General features: G+C 42.0%; 1 protein-coding gene across 6 annotated transcripts in view; it reads right to left on the bottom strand.

Moving 5' to 3' along the window:
• Window positions 1–2,349: 2,349 nt before the first annotated feature.
• The window catches only part of usp32 (ubiquitin specific peptidase 32), a 61,590-nt gene continuing 46,029 nt past the window's right edge, over window positions 2,350–17,910 (bottom strand). For 2 of the 6 annotated variants that reach the window (XM_034097005.2, XM_034097008.2), the window contains exons 16-34: window positions 17,544–17,709; window positions 15,397–15,554; window positions 14,667–14,748; window positions 14,460–14,534; window positions 13,556–13,694; window positions 13,369–13,474; window positions 12,161–12,334; window positions 11,221–11,395; window positions 10,994–11,145; window positions 9,971–10,082; window positions 9,680–9,879; window positions 8,261–8,445; window positions 7,549–7,635; window positions 7,258–7,378; window positions 5,231–5,422; window positions 4,891–5,125; window positions 3,676–4,100; window positions 3,491–3,583; window positions 2,350–2,748 (exon numbers count right to left, since the gene is read on the bottom strand). In XM_034097005.2, the coding sequence (XP_033952896.1) occupies window positions 2,575–2,748; window positions 3,491–3,583; window positions 3,676–4,100; window positions 4,891–5,125; window positions 5,231–5,422; window positions 7,258–7,378; window positions 7,549–7,635; window positions 8,261–8,445; window positions 9,680–9,879; window positions 9,971–10,082; window positions 10,994–11,145; window positions 11,221–11,395; window positions 12,161–12,334; window positions 13,369–13,474; window positions 13,556–13,694; window positions 14,460–14,534; window positions 14,667–14,748; window positions 15,397–15,554; window positions 17,544–17,709 (3,051 nt within the window). In that variant the 3' untranslated portion in view covers window positions 2,350–2,574. The remainder of the gene's footprint in view (window positions 2,749–3,490; window positions 3,584–3,675; window positions 4,101–4,890; window positions 5,126–5,230; window positions 5,423–7,257; window positions 7,379–7,548; window positions 7,636–8,260; window positions 8,446–9,679; window positions 9,880–9,970; window positions 10,083–10,993; window positions 11,146–11,220; window positions 11,396–12,160; window positions 12,335–13,368; window positions 13,475–13,555; window positions 13,695–14,459; window positions 14,535–14,666; window positions 14,749–15,396; window positions 15,555–17,543; window positions 17,710–17,910) is intronic. The other 4 variants (XM_034097007.2, XM_071205328.1, XM_034097009.2 and 1 more) reach the window with 3 other exon arrangements.

Raw genomic sequence — 17,910 nt, 5'->3', positions numbered from 1 at the left:
TAATCCAGATTTTAGTTTTATGGATATTTTGTTTACCACAAAGGGGCAGGTAAGCATTGACTGCACACCAATATTTCTCATATGGGTGAGAAGCATGAAAAGGTTTTTTTTGGTGACCTTTGTTGTTTTCACTTGTACTTCCGGATACTGATATGACAGTTGGCGCGGTTACAGGAGCAACTAAGCACAAAAAAGAGGTGAACGAGTCCACCAGAGAGGGTGCTTAACAGACTTCTGGCATTCTGGCGTTAAACGAAAATTGAGTTCACCCATCAAAGTCTGCTGCCAGGTATCGGCGAGAACCTCTACATATGTGATATGATAAATGCCCTCATGTGATATTACTTGTGTTTGTTGGGGTTAAAGACTGCAAGTCTGAAAACGGAAAAAATCTAGGAGTGTGAAGTTAAAAAGAAGTGGGATTGACCAAACTCTTGATGGTTGAGTTGCACTGTGGGTAATGTAGGTGCCAAGTATGGACAAGAAAATGTAATATGTGGGATAAAAAATAAGATGTTCTGAACTATACATTTGTATCCTTTTTTTATACTGGCCTATGTTGTAGGAGTGCTATGCTAAACCAATGGAGTAGCATTTTAAGTTAAATAAAATCTTTAAATCCTTTTGTAAGTACAATCAATTGATTCCCAATGTCCCAAATATTCTGGCTTCTTACTGGAGGGTATATGGACATTAGTATACGAGATGAGTGTCAACAGTTGAGAATGGAAAGCTCATGTTGCGAGAGCGCTGTTAAGACCAGCCTTGTGTAGCTTTGAGACAAATATCCATTCCTAACCTGAAGTAGCTACTGAAGCCTGCCTTAAGAAAAAAACAAAACAATAAAAATAAATATTTTATAAAACAACGTATTGAAAGAAAAAATTAAACATATACTGTATCTTTAAGTGTATCTATTTTGAATTCATGGCACCTGTCCTAAATAAACCCAGAGTGATACTTCAAGAGTAGACGATATGGGGACAAACAGATCAACATTGCACAAATCACCACTGATATTTGGCAGCTGTGGAATGGAACACAGTTTGGCAAAAATGCCTAATTTTATGTCCGCATCAGGACCTGTGAGTGTCCTAGAAGAGGGGAGCTGAAATGTGTGTACCATGACTGTAAAGTTACATTATGTGTATTACAATTAATACTGTCACAGACGTTTTAGGGTACAGTTGGCTGACAGACTGCAGGAAGCGTTGAGGTAGCATGTGACTTACCCTAGTGACATTTTTGCAAATAAAACCTTTGAAACTTTTTAAAAGCTTGTCAGAGTATCACATCAACATTATGTTGAACTGTGGCATCAAATTTGACACTTGTACGGTGGCTGTATCCATTAGGATAGGGGGCTGCAGTTTCAAAGACGATGCAAATAAAAAAACACAAATGTGCCAAAACACATGCAAATGAGGAAACATCTATGCCAACTTCAAAACACAAGCGCAGCGTTTACTACAATCGCTGCATAATCGAAACGCTGAAAATTTAAAAAAATTAAGCACAACGGAAACGGGGACACTAAAAAGTGATGTACACAGTTGGGACCGGAGTGCTTGTTGATGTTCCGACATTATAAAGTTGGCTCTGTTGGCATAGTTAGCCTGTTTGATCATTTTAAGTGTCGCGTCAGTATCCTTGAAATTATTAGGTTTGCTACGCTAGCTAGCTACCCAATGATATTATTACCATATATATATATATATATATATATATATATCAGAAGGAATCATGTGATCACATTGATAAAATATGCCAACAAAACCTTCATTTTAGGTACGTTTCCAGTGACAGTGATTGTTGGCCAACTTTAATCCGAATGTCCACAAGCGCTAAGGTCCCAGCTGTGTGCATCACTTTTTAGTGTCCCAATTTCCGTTTTGATCTCTTTTTATTTGTAATGTTTCATTTACGACCGCTATAAGTAAACGCTGCGCATGTTGGGTCAAGTTGGTGAAGATGTTCCTTCATCTGCATGTGTTTTGGCACATTTGTGTTCTGATCTTTACATTGTTTTTGAAAGTGCTGATGTAGCGCGTTTGCACGTGTCAGCCACCGTACTTTTGGCATTTAAACTGTATCCAATCATTGGCTTTGCACTTACACTTCATTGTTTTCCTTCTACTGGTCAGATATCTAGGCTCAGATCACATGTGGACCCCTGGTGTTTTTCTTTTTTTCATTCTGACATGAGCGAAATATGCACAATGACAAAGCAACATCACTGCATGACTTGGCCATACCGGCAAACATTCAGAGATGTGTTAGTATGCAAGTATGTGTTACATGTATGTTCTGGCAGGGGTTGAGGAGAAGGGGCGGGGGGGGGGGGGGGGGTTTGTTTCGTCGGGCTCAGCAAAGTGCGACAGTTTTAGTGCTTTCGCCAGGGCTCCACTGTTGTCTTGACAAACCTTTGCACTGAAATATGTATGCGATCAAGTGTCGAAAGTGCTGAGGCGCATCTCTAAAGACAGAGTGCACAGGACATCCGACTCCAGTCATTAGCACTGCAGGCGGGAGCGGAGAGCGGTGTAGTGCCGGATGATGGAAGACGAGGTGCGATCACTGGAGCACACAGTATTTCTTGTAGTCGGACTCAAAGTCTTCATCCATGCTACTGGTGTCGGCCATCTTCTTGCCATCGATCTTTGGCAGGAACTGGGAGTAGTCGACCCCCTGCTGCTCGTAGAAGAGGATGTAGGCCGAGTCGGTGTCGATCTCCTCAGAGTGCACTTCCTGTAGGGAACGCAGAGAGAATGTGAGTGATTAGGTTGATTTAACTGTTGTAACAACCCCTTTGACGATTCTGTTAAACCCTACAGGCATATTTTAGATGTGGTGTTGTGTGCATCCACCACTAGATGCCTCTAAAGTCAAGAATTTACACATGCTCCTTATATTCAGTTTGCAAAGATTTAGTTTACATCTGAAAACTCTTGATTCTGTCTATCGGTTTGAAAACAGAAATTGCTATGATATTGACTTACAAAAGTCACGGTACCAGACATTTTGTGGTCAATAGCAATACCATTGCAATTCCACTATTCCCTCCCTAATATCTATTTCATATTGCTGTGAAAATGTCTCCATCTCAATAACTGTATTTTTTCTAAATCTTTCACCAAGAAACAATTATTTCACAATATCATAATTTAACGCAATACTTAGTTTTACTTAGTCTCGAGCCCCCGGTACCTAAGGTACCGAAGTATTTGTTCTTGTGACATCCTGACAATTTGCTCCCCTGCCTTAAAAAGGAGCTAAAGTCTGTGGAATATCCCTGAAATGCCAGCTTGTGGGTGGGGGTTAAACAGTGAAATTCCTCTAATTCCAAAATAGTACAAAACAAAAAAAGAGTCTCTTCATAGGCACTGACGGTGGATGTTGTACTATATGTTTGGCCCGGTAATCATGGCAATAGTTAAAATACATGAATAGTATGCTATTAGTTGTGGGAACAGAATATACAGTGTCTTACCTTACAGCTGCTGTCATTGTAACAGTACCATTTATCTTTGGGGTTTTTGGCATATGTCACATAGTGGCCTCCTCCCATGATTCCTGAATGGCACTGAGGAGAGAAAGGAGAAATGCATTATAAGAAAAAGCTTATTGAGCGATGCTAAAAAATACTCTTTGATACTGTTGATGTGGGATTCTTACAGATATTGCATAGAGGTTGTAGATGGCATCCAGACAAATGTTGTCTCTGTGCTGGAGCAGGGAGTTGTCAGGGTCCATGCTGCTCTCCGTGCTGCAGTCTGAGCCCAGCCCGTTGCTCTCTCCGTTCATCAGGACTACGTCACAGTGGCTCCTGGACGCCGCAGTACCGCATGATGCGTCCGTCACGATCACATCTCCTACACCTGGAAGACCTGCTGTGCTCCCCTCAGTCTCTGAATGCTCTGCCTCAGGATTAGCGGCTCCATCCAGGCTCTCTTTGCTGTTGGAGAGACGGTGCCGGCTGCCCAGCTGGGGCAGGCGTAGCCGGCCTGGCCTGCGGCCCCCGCTGCCGCTCTTTGGGCTGCCAGAGGGGCTGCTGGTCCGGCTGAGAGAAGGTGCCGACTTCCTGCTCGAGGCGGGAGAAGCTGTAGGGAAAACCAATAGTTAAATACACTTCCTCTGCTGTTAGGCCTCTGCTCTGCTCATCCAGGAATGAGTACTGAACCCGCTAATTAATTTGCGTTTTGGTACTTCAAGCTTCCTTGTCTCAAAGTCAATGGTTTTTTTGAAGGATTTTTGGTTAGATTGAATACAAGCTTACACGATTTAAACGTTTGTTTCTATGAGATAAAAAAAACGCCAGTAAATACCCCACTGGTGAATACCCACTCCATGTCTGCACGCGGAACATTAGCTGCCTTTAGCTTAGCGGTGGTGACGTAAAGTTCTAAACAGTCATGTAGTTTGTTTATAGCCTAACCTTTTAGCTAGTGTTTGAATGAGTTTTGGGTTGGATTCCTGAAATAAGGTCTGTGATTAATACAAGCTTAGGAGATTTTGTGTTGATTTGAAGTCATGTGACGGTGATGTAGTTCGTTTATAGCATTATGTTAGCCTTCTACTTCTGGCTATTGCATTTATGCATCAAAAATCATAAAAGTGATATTAATATGTGGAGGTAATCCTGCTGAATAAAACATGTAAGTATCATCAATGCGTGTTGGCCAAAGATCCTACTTTCTGCAACATTTAAAAATCCAGCGAAAAAATCCCATTGCTTCGAAGGAGCCCTTACAACTACTAACTTCCATTGGCCCGTCCATTTGGTTTCACAAGCCATCATGCTCTTTGTCATCAAACACACCATCACAAATGGTCTCTTTAAAAATATGAGCTGCATGAGTGGCTTGCCATAACTAAATAATAGTCTTTAACCTGTGGTATCTTTGGGGAGGTTGCAGAAGCCAGCGGGGGCAGAGATGGAGGACAGGTTGTCCTCTCCGACCCTCAGCAGATCCTCGCTCTGGCTGCGGGAGTGAAGGCAGCGCTGCTCCAGGTCTCTGGGGGCCAGGAAGGCGCTGGGGTCAAAATTCTGCCTCGGGAACTTGACAATCTTCTGTGATTTGATCCAACGGCCATTTACAAACTGGAAGCGCTTCAGGTGGACAATCTGGATAAGAGAACATACATCCTTGAACTATTTTCAAGCAGTAAATATTACAAAACATGTAGGGTTCTACTCAAAGTGAGTCAGACGTATGAGTGAGCCACTGACCAGCATGGGCGGCAGCCTCCAGAGGTCCAGCTTCTTAGTGGCCAGCCGGTGCGTCTTGCACTTGGAGCAGTAGTAGAGCTCGTCCTCACCCAGCTCCTCCTCGCTGGTGAAGGCCTTCAGGCAGCTGTCCAAGCTGATGGGCTCAGCCTGGGCCCGACGCGACTGCTCCACACTGCAGTGTTCCTCCACAATCTGCGGAGAGGCCGGTATGGTGAGGCTACATTTGATCTTTATTCTTTTTTTCAAATGCAACTCTTGAATGTCAGAGACTGACTGAAAGAAAAACTGTGCTAGATGAAATAATGTTTCAGAGAAAGCAACTTTTGCCTACGGTGGCCCTGAAGTGCAAAACACCACAGCATTTCACAAAACGCCACAGCATTTCACAAAACACCACAGCATTTCACAAAACACCACAGCGTTTCACATTGGACGGAAAGGGTATTCCTTTAGGGAGAACACTTCTTGTTTGTGATTGGACAGAGCCAGCCAGAGAAGCACTGCTGTGATTGGTTGTTTTTGCTGCCAGTCAAGAAATGACGCTTCGTGATTAGCCCAACACATCAGCCGTTAGCTGTTAGCACACACTCAGAGCTCACAGCTCCTCATATCTGTTCAGAAACTGGACAAAAGTTAAACATGTACAAACCACAGACTGTCTGTGTCACGGTGAATACAGTCGCTGCTTTATTTATGTCTGTATGATGTTGTTGTGAGTGTGGACGGAGCAGCTACAGGTTAGTTTAGCCTGATGGATGCGATTCCGATAGGATTTACGTGGAGATACGGCCCGCCCCCTCTCCAGCGTCTTGTTTGAATGACAGGAGTAAATACAGAATTAATGCTTTATTAACTCATGGTTTTTAAGGGGCTTATCTCCATGTAAATACCATGGTAGACCACCCAATATTCGCATCGCTCTAATCGCTCGAGTTTCACCGCGGCTGTCAGCTGTGTTTGCTCCTGTCAATGCTGTCATTCAAACAAGAGGCGCTGGAGAGGGGACGGGGCGTATCTCCATGTAAATCCTACAACAAAATGAACATATTTGACCGTGATTTAATTGTAATACACGTTTCAAAGTGGTGCCGAAGTAACTACATACTGATAACAGTTAGTAAAAACCATGAATTAACGCTTTGACAAGTCTGCAAACAAGACGGCAGGCGAAAAGCTTTTAAAATGCGTGTTTTCTGAATCGGATCCATCAGGCTAAACTAACCTGTAGCTGCTCCGTCCACACTCACAACAACATCATACAGACATAAATAAAGCAGCGACTGTATTCGCCATGACATAGACAGTCTGTGGTTTGTACATGTTTAACTTTTGTCCAGTTTCTGAACAGATATGAGGAGCTGTGAGATCTGAGTGTGTGCTAACGGCTGATGTGTTGGGACCATACGTTGTGGGACCATGGTTGGGACATATTTCGCTGTCGGGTGTTGACCAATCACGAAGCGTCATTTCTTGACTGGCAGCAAAAACAACCAATCACAGCAGTGCTTCTCTGGCTGGCTCTGTCCAATCACAAACAAGAAGTGTTCTCCCTAAAGGAATACCCTTTCCGTCCAATGTGAAATGCTGTGGTGTTTTCTGAAATGCTGTGGTGTTTTGTGAAATGCTGTGGTGTTTTGTGAAATGCTGTGGTGTCTTGCACTTCAGGGCCACCGTAATTGCCATTACACTTTTCATTATGATGGGATAAGGAGTCACAAGATAAGTGGCTGATAATGAACAGAATGTGTTCATAAAAAAAGAGCTTCACAGTTAACACACACAATTGTGTTTTTAACGTTTCATGGGAAATGCCTCGACTGCTTAATTTGAATAATAATCATAATTATAATAATAATAACTGACGTTTATATTGCGCCTTATAATAAACCCAAGGACGCTTAAACAGTAGTGTGTGTGTGTGTGTGTGTGTGTGTGTGTGTGTGTGTGTGTGTGTGTGTGTGTGTGTGTGTGTGTGTGTGTGTGTGTGTGTGTGTGTGTATGTGTGTGTGTGTGTGTGTGTGTTTTACCCTCTCCTGGGAGGTCTGGTAGCGGAGGTGCAGGGCGGTTGGGTCCCAGTCCACAGCTATGTAAGCATTTCCTACAGAGGCTCTGTCCTCTGAACACTCTATTGTACAGCCTCGACAGAACCTGGGGAAACAGATATTATGCATTCATTTTGCAGTATTTTATACATTAAATGTTTTATGATAAATGTTTATGTTACATGCTTGCTCTAATCAATTCAAATAGGATAATTTCAAATCAAAATCTAGACAAAGTGGTCTTAAACCAGCAGATCCATGGTTTGGGTGCCTTACCTGTACCAAGGACACCAGGCACAGGAGGTGCCGTCCTTTCCCACCACCCGTAGAGTGAAGGGGTATTGGTAGCCCATACTGTCGTCACTGCAGGTTAGAAGAAGATCAAATCAATTCAAGTACACTGTTAGTGCAGATGTCAATATTTTGAAACTGCCTTCTGCTTTTTTCACAGTTCTATTCATCAATAACCCTTGATTCTTATTGTCTGGATCGGCTCAGGTCATTCCTAATATCTTCACTGCTACAAAAAGTCTGTGACAATTTCCTCTCTGTTATTTAAGGGCTAAGATACTAGCCTTGTATTGTGTTTAGCTAGCTTAGAAATGTAGTATGTGAGTGTAAATATGTAGGTATGTGTGCTCAGATGACAGCATAAAGAAGTGGCAGATTTGTTGGTATGTATATAGAAGACATTTTAAAGAAGATTATTTTTGGCCTTTTTTTGTAGATAAAGATAGATGGATATGAGAGGGGAAAAAGTTGTATATGCAAGGATGTATTGTTTTTAATATAGCTTTTGTGATGGTGTAGGGTACCTAATGGGAATTAGGATATTACGCTGTGCAGATGACGTTAAGGCTTATGATTTAGTTGTATTGGTATCTTTGTCTTCGATCTGTGGAAGGAGGGAATAAATGCCAACCGACATGTAGGTCTGCTGAAAACTAAAACATGTTGGAAGGAAGATGGAGAAGGGGTGTGTTCGTACCAGTCCTGGGCGTGGTTGCTGGCCTCCTGTGGGGGGAGGGGGCTGGCCAGGCGGGACACTTGGATCCAGACGGCGTCGTACAGATCCTTCTTACTGGTGTGGACAGTGCAGGGAACGATGAGCGGCATGCCAAACAGACTGGCCCGGTTCTTCTGAGAGGACAGGAAGTACAGCTCCGTACGCATCTGAAGGGATAACACAAACAGGAAGTTATATCATTTGGGACTTACACAGTATACCTAACATCATTCATTTCTAAATAAACATTATATTTATTGAATCTGTTTGTCCATATACTGTATAGGTCACTCAAAGTAGAAACACAAACAAGCAGAATATAAGTACAAATAAATCAAGAAGCAGGCCTTGCATGTCTATAATATGAAACCTTCGTTCCATCCATCCATCTTCCATCCATCCATCCATCCATCTTCCATTCCTCCCTCCATCCATCCATCCATCTTCCATTCCTCCCTCCATTCCTCCCTCCATCCATCCATCCATCTTCCATTCCTACATCCATCCATCTTCCATTCCTCCATCCATCCATCTTCCATCCATCCATCTTCCATTCCTCCCTCCATCCATCCATCTTCCATTCCTCCATCCATCCATCCATCTATCCATCTTCCATTCTTCCTTCCATCCATCCATCTTCCATTCCTCCATCCATCCATCTTCCATTCCTCCATCCATCCATCCATCCATCCATCTTCCATTCCTCCCTCCATCCATCCATCTTCCATTCCTCCATCCATCCATCCATCTTCCATTCCTCCATCCATCCATCTTCCATTCCTACATCCATCCATCCATCTTCCATTCCTCCATCCATCCATCTTCCATTCCTCTATCCATCCATCTTTAATTCCTCCATCCATCCATCCATCTTCCATCCATCCATCTTCCATTCCTCCCTCCATCCATCCATCTTCCATTCCTCCCTCCCTCCATCCATCCATCTCCCATTCCTCCCTCCATCCATCCATTCCTCCATCCATCTTCCATCCATCCATCTTCCATTCCTCCATTCCTCCATCCATCCATCTTCCATTCCTCCATCCATCCATCCATCCATCTTCCATTCCTCCCTCCATCCATCCATCTTCCATTCCTCCCTCCATCCATCCATTCCTCCATCCATCCATCCATCCATCTTCCATTCCTCCATCCATCCATCCATCTTCCATTCCTCCCTCCATCCATCCATCTTCCATTCCTCCATCCATCCATCCATCTTCCATTCCTCCATCCATCCATCCATCTTCCATTCCTCCATCCATCTTCCATTCCTCCCTCCATCCATCTTCCATTCCTCCACCTATCCTTCCATCCATCCATCCATCTTCTATTCCTCCACCCATCCTTCCATCCATCCATCTTCCATTCCTCCCTCCATCGCTGCTTTCGTATTCCCACCATCTTTCTGTGCATGGCGATGATGTATCCAATGAAGGGGCTCTCCTGCATGGGTGTGATGTGTCCGTTGGAGATCCCGTTGGCGAAGGGCGTCTCTGGGTTATAGGGCACAACAGTGCTGGGCCCACCGTTGGGGATGAGGACGGGCTTGTTGCCTTGGTCACCGTTTGGAGCCGAGCCGTTGGCTGTCAGGGTTACATCTAGTGAAGGGGAAGAGCGAGGAGGTGAGAAATCTGTGGATTCAGACAGAGTGATGTTCGTGAGAGAGCAATGACCGAGGGTGAGGCTCACCTGTCAGCGTGGGGGAGCACAGAGACGTTGGGGAACCTGGCACCGGGATCTCAAACGCACACAGGAAGCCGTTCACAGACAGACGCACCTTGTGGTTGTCCTGAGGAAAGGTCTTGACACAAAGACAGACAGTAGCAGATTAGCATCATGCTCACTTGCCCTGAGAGGAGATCAGGTCACATTTTTCTTGCCCCTATACAAGTAGTTATCCAATAACATAAAAACGAAATTTAAATGTTGTGTTAATATTTATCTTAGTAAATCAATAGGAACAAGGACAGGACACAGTATGTATTTCATAATATTATTTTGTATCACAATCATTACAGTGGAACATAGAAAACATTATGTTAACTTTGTCTAACTACGTAAATAAGAATGCAACAACTAAAGTGAACTCCAATAGTCAAAAGGCTAACATCTGTAAAAGCTGCAGTGATGAGAAACCAAGACCCTAGAAGCAATATTCTGCTGTGTAAATAAAGGCATTGAACCAAAATAGTAAGGACATGCTTTATATAGAACAATAGCAATTAGATGAATAATATTTAGAATAACCCAACCAAAAAAAACTTCTTTATTAAGTACAATACAGCTGCCTTTATGTTGGTGGAAATAATATCAATGATGCAGTTGCCTGCACAGTGGTCAATGAAGCCAAGGTTGGTTGTAAATGAAACCTGATTATTTGCTCACTGGATTTTGATCTTATTTGCAAGAGTAAAATAATCTCAAAAGAGTAAATTAAGTTTAGTTGACATCGTTGTTCGAAACTGCCTTCAATGCTTGATCTTTCTTTCCTTTTTAATATAATGATGCTTTGCAAACGCAAGTTAGCATGTCATCAGCCCTACATCTTCTGCATACACCCCAAAACAAAGTATCTATGTTGAATTTTGTTTGTGAAGTGTTGGGTTAACTGGGCCTTTAATCTGATATCTTAATGTGTTGAAGGACCCTAAACATAATCTTGCTTCCTGCCCTTGAAGTGTTTAAGACGAGGCCTGCAGTGTGGTGTTGTACCTTGATGTTGGAGGTGTGGACCTCAGCCAGGAGGATCTGCTCAGGCTTCAGACTGCACAGCTCACTCAGCTGTTTCTTCAGCCCTGTGTACTTCTCATCCATATTCAGCCGCAGGCCGTAGCGCACAGGGGTGGAGCCGTCCAGTTTAATGACTGCAAACATAAACACCACATTATACCTTGTTCAGGTTATTTTCAAAGAAGGATACTTTCAGAATCTCCCCTCACCAGTGATCTCCAGATGCATGGAGCTGTCCATGGGCAGGGGCAGGGACAAGAAGTTGAAGGGGTCGAAGCGAGCGCTGATGTGTCCGCACGTCTTGCACTTCACCTGGGACTTGAGCTGACCGTGGAACAGATCCACCACGATGGAGCGGTTCCTGCGCAGGTGGTTCTCCCACGCCTTCCGGGAGAAGGAGCATGGACACACACACAGAACAGTCAGATCACACAAGTCCTACCTCAGCAAAAATACCTAATTAAAGTAGAGCTTGGCTGATTAGACTCTTATAATGGACTGCAGAGGAAAGGACAGCTTATTAAATCAATCTCTCTCCAATGAGGGGAGTGCTCCACTCTCAATTGAAACGGTAGCATCAAGTGTTCAGAGAGTTGAAATAATAAAGTCATACAGTACTTAGCCTATTCGGTTTTATAGCTTTTACTCTATTTATGTAAGCGTAGTTTTATTGATCCAATTGTGGGATTCTTTTTTGTCGCAGCAGCATGGAAAACAAGGCATTGCACGAGTTAAAAATTAAATAAAAAACAAGGTACAAGATTATGGGGCTGAATCTGGGTTTTCTTTTTTCGAATGATCATCAAAACAGATTTAGCTCCATATAAGATATGTACAAATAAATGAATAAGGCTTATTGTAATTATTTAGTTATTGTAACAGTAATTTATTAAATTAGCAAATTTAAGATATTGCTTGCTATGTCAAATGGAAAAATATATTGAACCTTCATTATTTTTTAACAGATGTCTTTTTTTTAAGTTATCCCCGAAACCTTTGACTATCACAGTCAATGATGTGATGGGTGTGATTTTTTCCTTCTTTCTATGCAGAGATACGATACTCTGTCCAAAACCGTTACACTACAGTGATTGGAGTAGTATTCCTTTCATTTGTGGACCATAGTAGTTGATCAGCAGTGTCTCTGACCTCAGAGGCCACCTCCCAGTCGGGCCGCCCGTCGCTGTCCTTCAGCTCCACGTAGGGCTTCTCATGGACTCTGTTCAGGTCTTCATGGAGACCGTCCAGCAGGAAGGCCAGCAGCTCCTGGGAGTCCTGCTGCTGGAAGCCGTTAAAGCGCGGGGCGTACTTTGCTATTGTCCACTGGGGAGGAAGCGATGACATCACAATGTTTTTTTCAACAAACAAACCCGTTAAAGCCTTTTAAAGACAATTATTAAAATAGCTCCGGTAGCAAGTAGGATCAGCACATACAGTGGTGCTGGTAGTACATTTAATATCATACTTGAGTACAATTTCGAGGTACTTGTACTTTACTTTAGAATTTTCATTTAATGCTACTGTTTACTTCTACTCCACTACATTTTGGAAGCCAATATTATACTTTTTACTCCGCTACATTCATCTGAAAGCTTCTTTACAGATTGAGATTATTAGCTAAAAAAAACAAAAAAAATCAATCAATTGTACGTGGTACGTTATCTAGCTGCAATACACTGTCATTTAAATGAGCTCCACCTTTAACTGCTGTGATGACAAGGGTTAGGGTTAGGGTTCTGTTGCTTCAGAAAATATTTTGAATGCGGGACTTTTCTACTTTTACTGAAGTATACAATCTGAGTATTGCCTTTAAAACTGCAGAAATGTGAAGGGAAAAAAACTACAATACCTGACCAGACCCAGAACCTTAAGTTTAAATCAAACAGATGCTACACTAAGACACATAACAACCCTTTATCCCCGTTAGCATTAGCATTCTTTCAGTGGACCACACACATACAGTCAAACACACATTTACACACTTTAGCCACATGAACACCATGAAGATAAACAAACAAAACAACAATTAAGCCAAACACGAAATGTACGATAAATTCCTCAATAAATGAGCAATTCCTCAAGCATTAATAACGCGTTTCTACTAGAAATAAATAGTAAATAATGGCAAACTTAACTTCATGTCTGAAATAACCTTGAATTGTGTATTTACTGTATCTATCCTGCGCTTTCAGACATACTAAATTCCAAGAAAATAGCGTATTCTCTGTCAATGGAGATATCTACTTTCAGCCTGGTTTAGTTTCTAGTTCTTACACCTTATCTCTTAGTCTTCATTGTGGACCCGCAAGTCTTTCAAATGTCATGTTTTGTGGTAAAGCAGTGGGGAAGCTTCTTACCCTGAGTTTGAGCGGAGCGATGTTCTTCTGAGTGCCGCTCCACAGCTCCATCACCAGGTCACCGTAGCACTTGGCCATGTGACCTCGCATCCCGATGGGGTTGGTCCTGTAAACGCACCAACGCGGGCCAGTTAGGGTGATAGGTTCAGGATCATGATGGGAACATTCAGACCAGAGTGCTACCGACCTGTTGAGCTCGTAGAGGTGTCTCCCTGAGATGAAGTAGTCTGTCAGAGGCTTGGTGTTGCTCACACACTGGATACTGGAGTTCATGAAGCAGGTGTTGCCAAGGTTACTGAGGCCTGTGGCTCCTTTCTCTGTGGGAACTGGGAGGGGAAACAAAGACAAGCTTTCTATACTGACCTCATACTATAAAGTTAAAATTGTTGCTAGAGGGAATCAGAGACAATATTGTTCTACAGTATACTATGTTGGCACATGTGAGACAACGAGTGTGTTTGTGTGGGATATGTTTCTGCAACACTAAGAGATGGATAGATTTAAATATGATGTCTATGTAACCCTTAAAGGTAAACATTAATATTAAAACTAACTACGTCAAATACTAATAACAATGGTTAATTGTTTGCACAAACTATGCAGTTAAAGGAATTAAATATATTTGGTTTGAATGGATTATTTTTCCAACCAACAATCGTACGCATATTTATTTGGCAATCTTTGATTCTGGATAAATGAAGGGAGGTAGCTTTCTTCCACAGACCTGTATGATTGCGAGTTTGTTCTTTTAGCAGCTCTTATATTATCTGTTTAGTAACCCTTTTTTGGGTTTCAGGAGGAATGGCTTTGGATAAAAGCCAAGATTAAGAATGGTGACTGTCAATCAAATGCGAAACATTAGCTCAATGTGTGGAACAAATGATTAAAAGGCTATGCAGTCCAGCACAAAAAGGGACACTTGGTCACCCAACTTGCCCCCAACTATATCATACACAGAGTAGAGGGTGGAAAGATGTCCCTTCATATCTAGAGTTCATATCCACCATTCAGAGCAGGTCAATATTTGACAAAAACTAACAATTTCTCATTTACAAAAGCACAATAAGCTCCTCCAGTGTTTTCCAGCTTACCTTTGTGTCTGTCCATCTTACTACTGTTGGCAATGAAAGACATTTCCTCAGGCCAGCTCATGTCTTTGTTCCTGACTGTGGAGGGAAAGAAAGAGATTAAACCAATTCACTCATCGTTTAGAATGACCTTTTATCAATAAGATGGTTTGTTGTTGTCACACTTTTATATGTTTTTGGCGGGATTTGTAACGGGTAGGTGATTCAAACCTTCAATGACTAGCTGCTGCTCGTCATAAATCTTCAGGCTTTCCAGTGTGTGGTCTTCATCGTCCAGGAGGGTGAGGTAGTTCTGCAGGACAAAGAGAGGAGAAACATACTTTTAATTCATCAGACTATGGAACTATTACTCTTCTGCATCGCTGCATTTTAAATGTACCATTACATTTGGTCTTATGAAAGCTGCTGGGCTCCTAATATCCCATTGCTCCTTCCACACTTTGAGTGAGTTGAGTTTCTTTTTCTGTCCCCTTGTTCGCTGGTGTGGTCATTTGACAACATTTTGATTTAGTTATACGTTTTTTAAGTGTTATAGTGAACATCCAGCCAACATTATTAACTACCTTCATCCTTATGATCAGAATTGATTTAAAATATTTGTATTGGTTTTTAACGCTCTTAATGGTCTTGGTCCTAGCTATCAGATTTGCTTTTAACCTATGAACCCTAACCGATTAAAGTAAAAACAAAGTTCCACTGTTCGGATTATTATTATGGCCCCAAATTGTGGAACATCCCCCATGGATTACATGCAAAAGAGGGGGTGTTAGAAACTTAAAATAAAAAACGTTTTGGGTTTTATTAAGCACTTTTCATTAACTTGTGTGTATAAAAAGTGCTATATAAATATAGTATGATTTGTAATATACTGGCTGACCAATATCTGATATTGTCTCAAATCCATATGTATGAAAGTAACCGTGAAAGCTCGTTGGCCCACCTCACTGTTGTAGAGCCAGAGCCTCATGTCCTCCTCCTTGATGCGCAGTCTCTGGGACAAGTACAGGTGGATGTCTTTGATAGTGCCCATGCGGCTGAAGCAGCCGGTGTAGGCCAGCATCCTCTTCAGAGGAGCGTTGGGCGAGGGCACGCTTCCTGCTAAGGCGCACGACAGGAAAATTCACAAAAACATCATCAGAGCAAATCGGTGTGTTAATATAATTATTTCTTAGCCAACAGTGACTTTAAAATCCTTGTGTGATTAAAAAGTCAACTAACATTGTCAATGCACAAGCTTACAGGTGCAAACAAGTGATCAATTCCAACAACAGCATTGTGGTGACTGAGGATTAGTTGTAAGGAAGCAGCAAGAAAGGGCTTTTTTAAATTTTATAATCAATCAGCGCAGACTTGATTGGTCAATCATCTTAGTGGATTTAGTGGACTCAGATTGGATCAAATCAAAGACAAACCAATCAATATCAGTCCTGTTTCTTTCAATTAATATTCACCTAACTGATATTGATTTGAAAATGATTAATAAACTAGTGATTTTAGAGTGTTATGTTTTCAACCTTCACAGATTTGCTTTTCAATGAACCATCCTCTACACTTGTTTGAATGCTCTACTGTTGTCAGGAAGACTTTGTGTTGTATTTGAATCAATTTGAGATATTTAGCCACATCCCCGAGAGAGGGCTTTAATGGCAGGCAATGACGACAAGCAGCTGCTCAAGACACATTATGAGTCATGATGGAACCCGAAGCTCCACTCGGGACTGAAACCTGATAAGATGACTTGATTTGAAAAAGCGCTCGCATGCTGAGTGCTGATGCCTGATTACCCAGGAGCCACTTCTTCATTTCATGCTTTGTCATCGGCTTCTTTTAGCAATGAGGCCTTTTCAGTTTATCCATCATATCTTCATATACATCATGCAAAGGGATAAAAACTGGAGTCAAATCAAGCTTGATCGTGCGTGAGTTTACATTATGAAGATAATAGTGACAAAGACTGCACTAAGATAACTTGATATGAAACAACTACATGTACCAAAGGGAAAAAGCTCAATCCTATACAATCATTAACGTGTCAAATCTCAATGATGTTGCTGATGTAATGGCTGCATAATCAAGCACACACGAGGGCTGCACACAAACACAACCTATTTGCAATTATTTTGACTGATGTTGCAATTGCGATATGATTCACAATATTGGAGAGAGAATACATTTCTGATTGGTTAGGCTGGTCGGCTCTGTTGTATTTGGTTAAGAGAAGTCCCGCCTCTAAGCCTATCATACATAATGTGTTGGATCGCTAGCAAATACAAGCGCTAGTGTTACATAGTGATGTTACTATGTAACGAAAGTAAACAAGGGAGTGCAATATTAACACATATTCAGCCTTAAACAAGCGTTTTTAATATTGCAATTACACTTAGATTGTGCAGCCCTACTACAAACATTGCTGTTTTAGAAATCTTCCAAAATGTTTTTTTTAACAATTAAAATGTAAGATGATGTTTCTTTGTAATTGGCAAACACAAACAAAGTACTTAATCCGACACACTTTATTTTTTAGGAGCTACTTCTTAAAAAATCAGGAGATACCAGTTCAGAAATATAAAGTTTATACATTTGAATTATTGATATGATAAATTACTCCTGAACATTTTGTGAAGCAATCAGCTAAAGAGAAAATGTATGTCTTTGATCATTCTTCAGGTGTTAATAAGTGACCTTCCAAAGCCCAAATGTAAATATGAGGGTACAGATATGCCTGACATTATTTTCAAGGCCTAAAGTGTTTCAAATATATTCCTTTTAATAACTTGAAGTTGCTATGATTTGTTATTTTCATATGATTAAGAGTGTAGAGCACTTGAACAAGTGTTATCAAAACTAACAATTGAATTGCAAGGTCTGTGAAGATGAAAAACGTTTGAATTATGCAACTTTTAAAGTGATCAGCATTCTTTCCCAATCATGGGCCATTGGTTCATTCCACTGCCCACTCCAGAGAACTGCCCGAGCTGGATCAGTCCACTGCGGGAGGATTAAAAGGGGGAGGGGAGGGGGATGCGGGGCGGCTCAATGAAGCATTTGTCGACGGCTTGCTCTGGTCTTGCTGCAGGCTTACGTTACCTCTTGGTGGGGGTAAATACGGTGGGAACATTCGCAGGCTGCTCATACCCATGTTGACCCAGATGTTGGACTGGGGGGAGCGCGTGGCCGGCTGCTGGCGGAGGAAGAGGAGGTACCGAGGGAAGAGCTCCAGCTCCGCACTGCCTGACTTGCTCTCCAGGATAACCTGCAGCGGTGGAGGGGAAACGTTTATACTTTGCCTTCATTGAAACCACAGCTTGATCAGTCTAGAAAAATACGGGTTATTGAGCAGGTCTCCCTTGAAAAAGAGATCAATGATCTCAATGGGATACACCTGGATAAATAAAGGTTACAAATAAAATAAAAAATTGATCAAGGCTACGTTTACTCCTGTAGATCAGTTCAG

Source organism: Pseudochaenichthys georgianus, chromosome 13 (genome assembly GCF_902827115.2).
Source record: "Pseudochaenichthys georgianus chromosome 13, fPseGeo1.2, whole genome shotgun sequence".
Classification (NCBI taxonomy): domain Eukaryota; kingdom Metazoa; phylum Chordata; class Actinopteri; order Perciformes; family Channichthyidae; genus Pseudochaenichthys; species Pseudochaenichthys georgianus.
This window is presented reverse-complemented; position numbering and strand designations above follow the sequence as displayed.